The 13,870-nt window shown below is 41.4% G+C and overlaps 3 protein-coding genes across 5 annotated transcripts; 1 reads left to right on the top strand and 2 right to left on the bottom strand.

The window, feature by feature from the left end:
* Positions 1 to 6: 6 nt before the first annotated feature.
* Positions 7 to 6,765, bottom strand: LOC143145181 (uncharacterized). Its single transcript, XM_076308304.1, has 2 exons — positions 5,136 to 6,765; positions 7 to 731 (listed from the first exon to the last, which is right to left on the bottom strand). The coding sequence occupies exons 1-2, from the start codon at positions 6,316 to 6,318 to the stop codon at positions 487 to 489; spliced, it is 1,428 nt and encodes a 475-aa protein (XP_076164419.1). The 5' UTR covers positions 6,319 to 6,765; the 3' UTR covers positions 7 to 486.
* Positions 6,526 to 10,797, bottom strand: LOC143146149 (uncharacterized). Its single transcript, XM_076310160.1, has 13 exons — positions 10,514 to 10,797; positions 10,223 to 10,453; positions 9,951 to 10,127; positions 9,855 to 9,867; positions 9,627 to 9,653; positions 9,535 to 9,557; positions 9,283 to 9,489; positions 8,645 to 9,213; positions 8,300 to 8,564; positions 7,456 to 7,681; positions 7,087 to 7,109; positions 6,697 to 6,749; positions 6,526 to 6,640 (listed from the first exon to the last, which is right to left on the bottom strand). Exons 1-13 carry the CDS (start codon positions 10,607 to 10,609, stop codon positions 6,526 to 6,528), a joined length of 2,025 nt encoding a protein of 674 aa, XP_076166275.1. The 5' UTR covers positions 10,610 to 10,797.
* Positions 10,798 to 11,842: 1,045 nt separating this feature from the next.
* Positions 11,843 to 13,853, top strand: LOC143145188 (transmembrane protein 192). Of its 3 annotated transcripts, none has more exons than XM_076308314.1 (4): positions 11,845 to 12,188; positions 12,398 to 12,520; positions 12,601 to 12,997; positions 13,072 to 13,850. In XM_076308314.1, the coding sequence occupies exons 1-4, from the start codon at positions 12,150 to 12,152 to the stop codon at positions 13,284 to 13,286; spliced, it is 774 nt and encodes a 257-aa protein (XP_076164429.1). In that variant the 5' UTR covers positions 11,845 to 12,149; the 3' UTR covers positions 13,287 to 13,850. The 3 variants fall into 3 exon arrangements, with proteins under 3 accessions (XP_076164432.1, XP_076164429.1, XP_076164430.1); XM_076308315.1 differs by having other exon boundaries at positions 11,845 to 12,233; XM_076308317.1 differs by lacking the exon at positions 12,398 to 12,520 and having other exon boundaries at positions 11,843 to 12,188; positions 13,072 to 13,853.
* Positions 13,854 to 13,870: the final 17 nt, after the last annotated feature.

Raw genomic sequence — 13,870 nt, 5'->3', positions numbered from 1 at the left:
ATATGATCCCGTTCAATTTCTTTATTATTCATTAAAAAATTCTTTGAAATAAGTACAATCGTGATTACAATTCCACCAAATTGTATTATCGCTTCGATCGTATAATCACGCAGTATCAAAATTAAAATCTTCGCGCGTGCCCTCGATAAATAATCATGACCTAGACGAACGATTATTCCTCTTTTCAAAGAATAGGAATTACCTTCTCAATCGCATACAAAGTTAATAGACCATAACTTAGCCCTCGTACGATCTATACAATTTCATACTATCCAAAGAATCGAAGGCTCTTAACAAGAAGGAAACGTAGTGCCGAATAAAATACAAGTTATTACATTAAACGAACAATCTGATCTCAATTTATAAAATTGAAGAATCGATTTTACCAGAGTTAACTAGACCGGTGTGTATCAATGCTATCTAAGGAAATTTTAACGCTACTTGGTTTACTTCGTCTCGAATCGAGTTCGATAAACATTTAATAACTTATGAAGCATTTTCTGGACGCCTTTTGGTAAACGTCTCTCTGTTGCTCGTTGTACTCGAGTCTGTCGGATAATCTTTCGGTATCGTTACCGGTGAAACACTCGAAGACGTTTCGGTGGTTGCTGTTAAAATCGTTAACAGGTCCTTCTGCGGGGTGGTTTCCGGCGTGGTCACGATATCCGGTTTCTGAATCTGGTCGTTCCTCGGGTACACCAATTTCGTTGTTATCTTTTCAATTTGCGTCTCTGAAAAGGGAGAAAGAAAAGAAACATTTATCAAATTTCTCGCATCGCCCCGTTTCGAGTAATTCACAATTTCAGTATCGACTGTCGCACGATATCGCTCGGTACCGACGATTCGGTACAGATTTTTATTAGCCGAAAATCAATACGGTAAACGGATTTACAAATTACGCCGACTCGACGGATCAAATCCTATTTTTACCGTTCACGATGGAGAGAACGGTGGGAGGATTCGAGATTCTTATATTGGCACACTCCGGCTTTGCCCTCATCCTGATCGACACGTCTTTCGGGTCCCACAAAAAAGTATAGTACAAAGACAGCAGAATAGCTCCCATGCTAACGAATATAACGTAGGCCACCACCGTCAACACCCGTACCAATTTTTGTTTATGCTTCGGCTCGTACAGTTTGTCTTTCCTTTCGTCGCCTGCGAATCGAATTTCATTTCCCGTCTTGTGTTCGCGATTACCTGGCGTGTGGCTAACACCTGCCAGATTCGAGTGCGACTTCTCCGTGTTCACGTTCTGCGCGCTCATTTTTCGCGGCAACTGCATCCTCGGTCTACATCTAGAAAAAATGACCTTCACTCGGTCCTCGATCGTCGAAACATTGGATTTCCGGTCGAGAAAGTTTACCATTTCCGGAACACTGGCCACGGAAATTTCCGAACGTCCCCCCGAGACCCTCCGCGCAACTTATCCCGTTCAATTCGTTTTACCGATCATGGAACTCGTTATTGATTTGATTCTCGATCGAAATTCAATCGTGATTGCATCACACGGATCTAAACGATGCGTAAATAGTCGTGCATCGACAACGAGTAATGGAAAGATCGTTTTCGATCAACAAAGAACAATTGTCAATATCCGAGAGTAACTCTCCTACTTAGGTGAAGATCAAAATTCGTGCGTTAATATCGTTGGCGAGAAACCATTGCCACGACGCGATTGAACGGGAATAATTGGTTCCGTTGGTTTACGATTAGTGCAATTTCGATCGAGAGAGGTGCGCATAAATTGGAAAGTTGCATCGGGGCGCTGGCGATCCCAACAACGGCCCTGGTAACCGCGATGTGTCGACGTATAAGATTTCGAGGGAATTATCGAGTAAACGATTGTTCACTCTCGGTGAATCTTCCCTGGAATCTCTCCGCTTCTTAATAATCGTTTGAAAATCGTTTTTATTTATCACCGGCCAGTGAACACCTCGGTCCAACACGGGGGTACCTTGTTTATGGCGGACACCCTTACGTGTGAATGTTCTCACCGCGAATTAGGTCACATTGTTACGTTTGAAATTCTCCGGCGGTGTTCCACCATTGTTCTCCCGTTACGTGGTACGCGAAAGACACGTTGGTCGTTCACCGTTTCGGCATCTCGGTACTCGCCGATCGAAAAGCGTAACTTGTTTACCGATAGGGCGTTTCCGTAAGCGCCTTGAATACCACCGTAACGACGACGTAGAAACGCTCGAGTATCACGAGGAAGGCCACGAGCTTACGCGTACGTAACGCGCGAAGGGTTTCCCTCGGTCGGCGTACCCACTATTCCTACGATTATTTCTGTTCCTTGACTCGCGGATCAACGTATCCCACCAGTGCAGCTGCTAAAAAACACACACCCGGCCGAACGTACGTAACGGCGAGTTGTCCACTGCGCAAGCCCGGGAACCTTGACTCCGTCGTGCTTCGTTTCGCAAGCTTCAAGGGCTGCTCAACTTTACGGGATTCACCGTGGCAAATGCCCTTAAACCGTTACACCGGACGGCCTTATTACAATTTCAAGGCTTACGAGCCCCGTTGCTCGTTCGTATCGTACCAGTTCGAAATTCACTGGAACTCTACGTTTTCAACTATTCGTAACGATCGAGTCTTATTCGAAACTTACCCGACGATTCTCTTTCATTTTTAACCAGTCACGATGGCGTAGACGGATCGTTTTAAGTAAAAAATTAGCGATGGGAAAGATTTAGTCTCTACTAGTGTGCGGTTTCGACGCTCGATGATCGTCTCCATTTTGTACCGTTACGAATAGTAAAGTTCAATTGGAAACTTACTAGACGATTATTTTCATTTTTAACTGGTCACGATGGTGAGGAATTATCGATGGATTAGTTTCGTGTTTCAGTATTTGCAATGCTAAGGAATTATCGATGGAGAAGATTATTTTCTACTGTTATTGTTTCAATGCTCGTCTCCATTTTGTACGGTTACGAATAGTAATGTTCAATTGGAAACTTACTAGACGATTATTTTCATTTTCAATTGGTCACGATGGTAAAGAATTATCGTTGGATTATTTTCGTGCTTCAGTATTTCCAATGGTAAGGAATAATCGATGGAGAAGGTTATTTTCTACTGTTATTGTTTCAATGCTCGTCTCCATTTTGTACGGTTACGAATAGTAAAATTCAATTGGAAACTTACTAGACGATTATTTTCATTTTTAATTGGTCACGATGGTAAAGAATTATCGATGGATTATTTTCGTGTTTTACTATTTGCAATGCTAAGGAATTATCGATGGAGAAGATTATTTTCTACTGTTATTGTTTCAATGCTCGACGATCGAGACGATGGAGACCATTTTGTACCAGTCGTAGTGGTAAAGTTTAATTCGAAATTTACTAGAAGATTGGTTTCATTTTTAACTAATCACAATGGTAAAGAATTATGGAAAAGACTATTTTCTACTATTATTGTTTCAACCCTCGACCATTCGTAATGGTAGAATCTAATTCGAAATTTATTTAACGATTATTTTCATTTTGCAATGGTAAAGAATTATCGATGGAAAAGACTATTTTCTACTATTATTATTTCAACGATCGCCTCCATTTTGTACCATTCGTAATGGTAGAGTCTAATTCGAAATTTATTTAACGATTATTTTCATTTTGCAATGGTAAAGAATTATCGATGGATTATTTTCATTTTTAACTATTCACAATGGTAAAGAATTATCGCTGGAAAAGACTATTTCCTACCATTACTGTTTCACTCGACCTTCTAATAACTATAATTGGGATTTCTGACCCTGTAAATCAAAAAGATTACTCAACCCGTTTGAATTTCTTCGAACAATCTAGAGAGCCTTAACAATGTGTTTAAAAACATTGTAATTATCCGTTATGTCCATGTGCACCAAAGAGACTAATGTCTCTACTTATTACTAAACAAACAAACAAATAAATAAATAAACGTCGACGCTTACCACTCCCCGAAATCGTCCATTCGTAATTCGCTCGATCATTTTCACCCCTTACCAAAAATTCTTCAGTGGAATCTATTTTCCGCTCGAAGAACTTTACGCGCGCGAAGACTATTTAAATTTACAAACGTTGCGGCAATAATGTAACTTCAACATTCCGAAACGCGGGAATTATCAACGAAAGAGATTATTTCCTTTGAAAACGATCCTCGGGGAACGTTCCGTGTAAATTTACAAACGTCGTAACGGTGCCTCGAACGATGTTCAAATCACCGCGCGATTAACAATTCTTACATCGAAATTAAAATCGTCTCGCGCGCAGGTAAGACGCTCAAACGAACAAAGGACCGATTAAAAATGTTGCGCAAGAATTTTACGTAAGATCGTGCTCGCGTTTGTAACGTGTCGTTGTAACCCAAAGAGAGAGAGAGTATAAACGGTACGTTCTCGTAAATAATATCATTTACGTAAACGTCGTCAATCTCCACGTAACGGTTATGCGTTCGGAGCATCGTGGAAATAAAGCCCACTGGAACGAGAATAATTCCCGAACGTTTAGTCAAAGCTGACCGGAGGGTTTCGTTTCGCTGTTAAAGCGACTCGGACAAGGTTTACTCGTTTCACAAAGGAGGCGCGCCTTTATTTTAATAGCATTAAGACGTCGTTCTTCGATCACGCGGCGAACAAACACCGCCCTTCGATCGTCGAACATCCAAACGAATGTTTCGCCCACGAGGAGCGGGATCGTTGTCTCGTGGCACTCGAGAACGATCGTTCGAACTGTCCTGCGACGTTTCTCCCGCTTTGATACGATTCCCCGCGACGATGACGCTTGGTTTTGAAAAAATTGTAGAATATTCGTAACGATGGATCGTTAAGGAAGCCATAACGTATCGACTCGACCCTGTTTCAGTTATTACGCGGACAATACGGATAATCATCGCACGCCAATCCATCGACGATCTTATTTCTAAGGTTTTAATCACGACTTTCCCCGTTGCTCTCTACCCGGGTATTCTTATCCATCGCGCGAAACTCGGCTGCGCGTTATCATACGCGAATACGATCCCGCGATCAATCGTACGGGCCAATTAGAGTGCAACTGGTTCGCGAACGCGCAAGAGGGCCCGTTTCTCGCCGCGTAAACTCGTAACACGCGTAATGCGACGCGTGCGTTTGCAAAATGTTTGTTTACCTCTGATATTCATCGCATCGTTCGCGAACATCGTGGACGATCGGTTCGATTTTAAACGATCGGTAAATTCCAACAGGCGGGAAGAATTTACGATCGATCGATCGTTTACGAGAACACCGGCTTTGTTTACGTTTCCTTTGACTCTTTGGGTTACGGGATCTTCCTTGTCCCCGGTTGTCATAATAACGTCCGATTTGTTAATTATCGTAGCCGATCGAACGAGTGCTCTGAATCCTCCGTGGAACGAATTCGTGTTTCCATCGCTCTCGATATTCCTTCGACGATCGTTCTCGACGATCTCCGTTGGAATTCTTCCATCATTTTCCGGTACAGTTACCCGTAGATTCTCCGAGACGTCTCTATCATTCTCTTCGTAGAGAAAATTCCATTTTCTCGGGTTCTCCGTCGATCGAACCGCGTCACGATACGATCCGCGAGCGACGTGGTCGATCGAATCGTTCGTTTCTCCGGGAACGATTCCAGCGTCCCTCGTCGGAGATACGTCGCGATTCTGATTCCTGATCTTCGCGAAAAGTATCCACTTGTCACTCTCGACGACGTTTCTAGAGCCCGCCCCGAAACCTGCACCCTCTTCGCTCGAGTTCTCCGCCATGTTCGAACCTCTTTCGTTCTCGAGCGAAGCGTACGCGGCGGAACCCAATGTTCTAAAATTCTTCCCAACGGGGTACCGATCCGTTTTGGAATTGTTCATTCTATTACGCAGAAACTCCATCAGCGAGTTTCTCAATAGATCGAAACAATCGTCCAGTTTGCTGCGATTTCTCGTTTCTTGTTCGTCGGTGACGTTTAACGAGGCGTCCACGCCACGACCGGTGAACTTTATCGAATCGAAGTTCTCCTGCTCGAACGTGACGTTCTTGTGAAAGTTCAACGTGTAATCGTTCGTTGGATCGTTCATCAGATACTGGTACTCCGGTCCACCGATCAAGTGACTCGGTCTTCGTAAGAGTCTCGGGTTAGGTGGTTCCCAGAGGAACAAATAATAAGCGCTGAGCACAATCGCGACGAAACTCACGGAGAACATGTACGCCATCACGGTGATCAAACGAACGATCTTCGGTGTGCCACGGTTCTCGTATATGTCCGCGTTCGAGTCTTTCGGGGTGTTTTCGTTCACGGGTTTCTCCTGGGATGCTTCCTCGGTGCCCTCGTTCTTCGACATCGCGATTCCTGTATTTTCTCAACCGTGCACCGTGTAGATCTTCGATTCGGGTTCCTCGATTATTCACAATTGAACCGTGCCCGTTTTAACATCCATTTCCGTTTCACGCGTAGTCGGTGTCAACGTAGGGGGACGGTTACATATCAGGGATCGATGTTAGCGATTTTTTCGATAATGTTTCACCGAGTGTCTTCACGCACGGATCGGTTACAAATGCGATAAAAGGATATCGGTCCCACGAACGCGGAGAACTTCTTTCGTTGACTTTGCACTCCCCATTAATTCGTCCACGCTTGTTGGGTCATCGATGCGGAGTATCTCGCTGGTACGGTCGCGTTAAAGATCGAGAATTGTAATGTTCATCGTCGCAAACGTTACGGAATGGAAGAATGTTCGATGGCCACGCGTCCCGACAGCGAAAGCACGCACGACTGCAAGTTCTCGACAAACGTTCGTTGAAAAGCTCCGTTACATCGCCACGTGTTAGGTCCGCGCGCAAGCGTCCTCAAGACATTGCGTATCGCGTGCGAGTACATCTATTCTCTTTCGATTCGTTGTCGTTTCGAGTAACACCTGAACACTTTGTCGTACGTTCGTGTTCATCGGAGGTATCGTAGGTTAATCGGATAATTTTCGTCGAATTTTTAGCGTCGATTTAACCCTTTGAACTCGAGAGGGGATCACCTCGATCGCCACCCGATTCCGTGTAGTATTTTCGAGCCGGGAAAACTTGGTGGTTTGGAATTCAAATTGGAATTTAAATATTACGTTCTCGTAGAGCGTGAACGCATCTGTGCGAAGTATATAAAAATGTTCAATTTCAGATTAATTTTACGATTTGGAAAATTTTCTCAAAGCGTTGGTTTCTGGTAGTGTAGAAGCCTCGAGTGCAAAGGGTTAATGCATTTCTTACGAGTATGCCTTTGGGTTAAAAATCCATTGGGTTAAAAGTCGTTGGATTATAGTCTTTGGGTTGAAAATCAGTCGAATCTGAATGTAAGTGTCGCGTGGAATGTAAAAATATAAGATGCGTATAAAAATGTTCGATTTCAGATTAATCTTGCAACTCGAAGAATTTTCTCGAGGCGTCGGTTACTGGTAGTATAGAAGCCTCGAGTGCAAGGGGTTAAAATTTACTCCTCTCGTAAACGTTCTCCTCCTTTCCATCGGATCGCGCGAACCTCTCGTCCCGATCTTCGTCCACCTGTTCGCACAGAGAACTCTCGCTGCATCGCGTTGACGACAGTTTCGCGTCGTTACAGGTGCTCATTTCCGGTGACGTGTTCACGGCGATCGAAGATCGTTCGTGTCGATTGCTCGAGCTCTCCGCGGTGGACACGCCGCGAAACTGCTTCGAATTGTTCTGAAATCGTTTTCGAAACATTTAACAAACCTGAGAAATCTTTAACAGTCTTTATACAGGGTGTTTCGATATTTATACAGGGTGTTTCGGTCAAACGAGGCCACTCGTACGAGAAATAGACGTTTCTCTGGTAAAAAGTATCAGTAACTTTAAAGAAACCCCCAAGAATTTAAAAAAAATAAAATTGTGTACACAAATCCAGATCTATGTAATAAAAAATCAAAATTATTCTTCTATAATCGTACAGATCGTTCCAAATATATTTGGAGGCAAATTGCGTGAGATTATTAATGTTATTCCTTTCGGTATAACTCGTCAATGTACACGTCCCTTGTTATATTAAGTACAAGCATAATTTCTACTTTTTTTCTTCTCTTGTGTATTTCGTTTCGTACCAAAGGCTCCGGCTTGTAAATAAGTAAATAAAAAAGAAAAATTCGTTACACTACAAAAAATTGATAAGTCCTACCAGAAAAACAAAATTGTACCTTGAGATGTCGAGGAATATACATGGAAAGTGACGAAGACTTTCACCGAGATTTTACGTTGTAAAAAAAAAATGATGTAACTTATATTTTCGCTGGAATCCCTTTATCTCGAAGGAAGGAATTATCGTACCTGATAACGCGGTTCCAATTTCGACGACGAGGAGTCCGGTGAATTCGATTCAGCGGGAAATTGCGAATTCTCATTGAACCGGTTGGTCGTTGGGTATAGTAGATTCGGGACGCGTTGCTGGTTGCTCAGAACTAGAAAAACCTGGGTTAGAAGATCGTTCGAGCCTTCGAAGCAGGGTATGGGGACCGTTGTTTGACCGCATTGTCGTGCGATCAACAAATTCAACGCTGGCATCAATATCGGCGCGTAAAGCAACACTGCGAGTCTACGAAAAAAAGAATGAAAGTAAAACGAGAAACGTCCACAATTACGAAAGGTCCAATCGATCCACAACTTTTATCGTACCTCAACAGTTGAATGGTCAGTCCGTTGGGATCCAACATGGGGTTCGTTGTGGAGGGTTGCATAATGGAAGTGGACGCGGTGTGAACGTTGCTACGGGGAGTTGGAATTCTCTTCTGGGTTCGAAAGTGTCTCGTGAAGTTTCTCTGGTCGCTCGTGGGCTTTGTTCTCTCGTACGGGGATTTTTTCGGGTGCGTGTTCCAATGGGCACGGCCACCCTGAAACGTTTGATTAACCTGCAAATGATCTCTGCGACGCGTGTCCGCGTTCTCGAAAAATTTCGTCCTCCTGGACCTCTCGTCCGTATTGTTGGGCCGCCCTTGACGCTCAACCTCGGGCTTTCGTTTGGAAATATCGTTACTAAACTCCGGTCCCATTATTGGTCGAAAGTTCGGTGTGTTTACCGTGGAACTGGCCTGCGTATGATCTTCGTGTTTGACATCGAAGTCAATAAAATACGACGTTTCTGGTTCGTGTTTCTTGTCAAACCTTTGGCATGCTTCCATCAACGTCTTTTCATCGTGGATGGCAGTAATGGTTCGCGAGCGGTTTAAAAATAAAGCGATATCGTTATTTCGAAATATTTACCCCCTCCACAAGTTCGTTAGTTTACGCTATACACGGTCAAAATACGCGCGTACTTTGTTGTCGGTGGGCGCCAACGGCCGTGTCTTGAAGGGTGTTACGGATTTCTTGGGATTGCCAAATATTTTTATGGCGTCGCACTTCTCCTCTTTGGGGACGTTGTTGTTCGTCTGTAAGAGCACAATAGGTTGTTCGAGAAGTTTTGTCGTGAGATAGAACCTATTCAAGAGTACTACTTTGAACAGTAATGTCGTTTGACTCAACTTATTGAACAGTACTGTTGTTCGACTCAATTTATTGAACAGTACTAGGTTGTTCGATAAAACTTGAACTTGAACAGTACAATATTAGGTTGCTCAATAAGTTTTGTTGTTCAATAGAACTTATTGAAGAGTACTACATTGAACAGTACTGTTGTTTAACTCAACTTATTGAACAATACTAGGTTGTTCGATAAAACTTATTGAACAGTATAGTACTAGGATGCTCAATAAGTTTTATCGTTCGATAGAACTTATTGAAGAGTACTACATTGAACAGTACTAGGTTGTTCAATACAACTTATTGAACAGTACTGTTCAATATAGTACTCTTCGATAAGTTCTATCGAACAACAAAACTCAGCAACCTAGTGAACTATACTGTTCAATAAGTTTCATCGTACAACCTGTTACAGGGGGCTTTCGATGGTGAATTTTCCGTTTTTGTTCTCTAGGTACGTTACTTTGAAAATATTTCGTTCGTATCTCGAGTCTTCTACGGTGGAGTGACTCGAATCCTGTGGAAGGATCACGGCAACGTTGTGCGTGGAACAAATGGCGGTGGAATTGTTGTTCAATGTTCTCGGTCGACACGTGTGGTTATTAGAATCCTTTATAGGATAAATATCCTCTTGGAAGTACTAACAAGTAATAACACGTTACAACGATATTTTATAACAGATAATATTTTACTAAACTTTTCCTCGTCGAAACTTGGTCCCTTGTTACCAATTACCTGGCCGGAGTTTCGTCGTTTCGTCCAATCCGTATCGTCCGTGATCCTGTTGCTCGATTCTCTACCCTTCCTCGCGCTTTGGTGTTTCCGTCTCGACGACACGTTGATCCTCTCTTGATTCCGAGCGTCACGCCCGTTAATATTTTTCCCCTGATTTCCCGCCAGAATCCCGTACGAGTGTCCCCATCTTTTCGCGAGAGTACACTCCTTCCAATTGACATCGGTCTGCGACTTTCGAAAATGAAAACATTAACACAGAACCGTTGTTGAAACGGTCGCTCGTCGAAATACCATCCGATGCACGGGGATCGCGTTACGCGCCATCATGGGGACCAACATTTTCGTCCTCGTCAACTCTCTTTCCATCGCTGCGTATCTTCCCTCCATCTGTCTTATGTATTCCAATAAATATTGACTGGATGGATTTTTGTAATTACTGAAATACAATTGAAGATTAACAAAGGGACGTGAAAGTCTCGTGGAAAGGCGCGAAAGAACGTAAAGGAAATTTATACAGTGAAAATAATCTCGCGCGAAGTGTTACAACACTCGAGCATTGGTAATAAAATGTATACTCGATTCATCGTTAACGATCATTGATAGAATGTTATCTATCCGCGTGGTGAACATTCCCCGAACGATGCTGTATCACTTATGGATCACCTAACAGTTTCCTTCGCTTCTTGTACTAACGTTTGATGCCCCCTACAGAATACATTGCTCGGTCGAATGCAATCGGTGTCCTCGAAGAGGATAAAATTTAAATCGAGGGTCAGTCCATCGTTGGTCAAGGAGGGAACGTTGGTCAGTCTGGTTAATGGTGTTCCGTGTGCTTGATTCGTTAAAAGTTGTCGTATGCACTCGTTTCGCCTCCTTTGTTCGTGTTGATCGTTCACCGATTCCAATAAAATCTGTCGCCCGAACATACTTGTGAATTTTACACCGTTGAACGATCACAGAGAATTTTGACGAGTCTCGGTCGCGATCGAAACAATTTTGTGGTAATTTAGGCTATCTCTTATCCATCGTTTGTTTTTCCTCCTCTCCGCTGTAGGTAAAGAAAGCGTGAAGTGTTACCCGAGAAGTTTCAGCATCGATTTCGTGCCGATCGTTCGATAAATTAGATTGCTGCGAAACGAACGTGAAACGATGTTTAAATTTTTTCCTCGTACAACAGAAATCGCTTTAAAGCGGCGAACGATACACAGATTGACTCTCTAACAAAACTTTACACGACATTCGACGGAATGAAGTTTTACATAAAGATTTATACCGTGCTTCTAAAACAAAGTTTCACGCTTCCTGTGTATATTTATTCAGCTTCGTCTGGTTAATGCCAGTACGCATACATATATCTGGCATTCCTGATCCTTGGCGACTGTTCTATCGCGCCTTATTTTACGCGATTTTTCTTCTCAACATTGTGTTCTTTAGTTTCACGAGAGAGATACTTATATGCTTGTTTCTGTTCTCGCATTCCAAGATGTGCTAAATATTTATTAAACGGACACGTATGTGTCTTGTCTATGTCGTTCGAAAATAGATGCATATTTTGGGAACGGAATGATTTTGATGCTAGATTATAGGAAGAAACGTAGTTCGTGTCGAACGGTTCGTTCTACGTTCTACGAGACGAATTTCAAAAACGGGTTCTCGTGCGTGCATTTTTGTCATCTGCTGGTAGACATTTTGATCTTCGTCACGTGTTGTGGCTACGATCGGTTAAATGTACATAAATTAAACGTCACGCACAAGAGTTTTGTTTGTTTCGCGTTATGTGTCATACCGCGAATTAAAGAATTCCAAGCATGATTGCTTGGAAAAACGACTTCGAACGATGACTCAAAAATCAATACAAATGTTTGCTTGACTCTGGTTATGAAAAGCGTAATAGTTTTGCGTCCTCTTTCGATCTTTTCTTTGTAAAATGGTCAGCCTTGACAGAAATTTAAGCACGTCGGGTAGTGTGAGTACGATTGAAAAAGAGTTCTAATCAAGTCACAATTTTATCGTATCCTTTTGGACTCGGAGTCGATACATTGTAAACATAACCTCTTCTCATCGTCCTTTGTGTCTAACACTCAAATTACGATCTTAAGATCCATTTTGGATAAGTGTCCGTACATTTAATTACATTGAAAAAGTATTAAACAATACGACTCGTGCATTTATTAGGGAGCTGTGTTTTTTGATGTACCTAACAATATGGGTGATGAGGAATCTGTGTTAGTCTCTCAAGAAGATCACTTTCAAAAATTAAATACCGTACCGATTGTATCTGTTCCCCTCATACTTGGTGTAAGCTTCAACTCAACCGATGTTATTAGAAGGTGAATTAGATTTTTCGCGTAATCTTACATGATTATTAAATGTTTTAGGTATTTTTAGAAATTATAGGAATTGTGTTTTTGTCGTTATGGCCTAAAGAACAAAATAAGTGCGACACCTACTTTATATATTTGTATCTCCACTGTGCTTATTGGTTGACGATTGTGTTAACGGATCATTTAGTGAAAGCAAAGCATCATAAGTTACGTATTTATGGATACTTCAAGTTTTATCAGTCGACGTATCAACATATTCGGGCACCCCTTTACGTAGCATCGTTTTGGATCATGTGTTACTTATTATTAGCTGCAATTTTACACCACACGCATAAAGTTAATTACGAACAGTACTGTAGAGCGTCGGAATGGTTTACTCCGATGAATTATGTACTACTTTTAACTACAATAGAACTCACGATTATTATACCAGTTTACATAAATTATATCAGTAAGTATATAGAATATACAAAAGTATTTACAAATTATAGGATTTCAAAGAAATAAATTCTTTTTATCTTTTAGAAAGGGTTTTAAGATTCAATCAATTGCATCCACTGCCCGATATTACTGAAGAAGAATGGTTGTCTTCTTTCAATCAGTTCACATTTGCAGGTAGCAGTGAAGTGGGTTACCGTCGTACGGAGTCAAATGTGGAAGATTTGCTTGAAAAGCAAGCAGATCTGATAAGATATTTAAGAGATCACCATGATGCATTGTGTTATCGAATAATGATGTAAGCTACTCAGTCTAGAATGCTAGAGTCGTAAATTCGTTGCAATCTGTACAAATTGTTGACCTTTAATTTAATTAAGTGCATTAATTATATTTGATTGCACGGTTGACTAGATGTTTAAAGAAGACGAAAAACCTTGTATTTATGAATTTTAGCCAGTGAAATGGAGAAATTCATTCTCTAAACACTTCTTTGTCGTGTACATTTTCTTTTTTTTATCTATACATTCAATTTTTACATTATCGTATACATTTTATTTTAACATCAACTTTATTTCTATTTGTATACAAGGCTTGTACCCGACTTGGAAAACTAATGTTTAACGCTTACGCGACTTACATATTTGCATTGAATTTTACATAATAATATAAACATATTATTAGAAGCAGTTTAAGAAATACGCTAATTCGATGTGAATTTAAGTGAAATTTGAACAAGTATTCAAGATAAAATGCTGTAGATTTAGGACAAAGCAGTTTTTAAATGGTATTAGCACAATTAATCAAAGAATCGCGTTATAAAGGATCAAAAATAATTTCTGTGATTAAAAATATATATATATATATATATATTAATCGTAAAAGCGAA

This window comes from Ptiloglossa arizonensis, chromosome 4 (genome assembly GCF_051014685.1).
Source record: "Ptiloglossa arizonensis isolate GNS036 chromosome 4, iyPtiAriz1_principal, whole genome shotgun sequence".
NCBI classification, from domain to species: domain Eukaryota; kingdom Metazoa; phylum Arthropoda; class Insecta; order Hymenoptera; family Colletidae; genus Ptiloglossa; species Ptiloglossa arizonensis.
The sequence above is the reverse complement of the archived record's forward strand: the minus strand, read 5'-3'. Positions and strand labels throughout refer to the sequence as shown.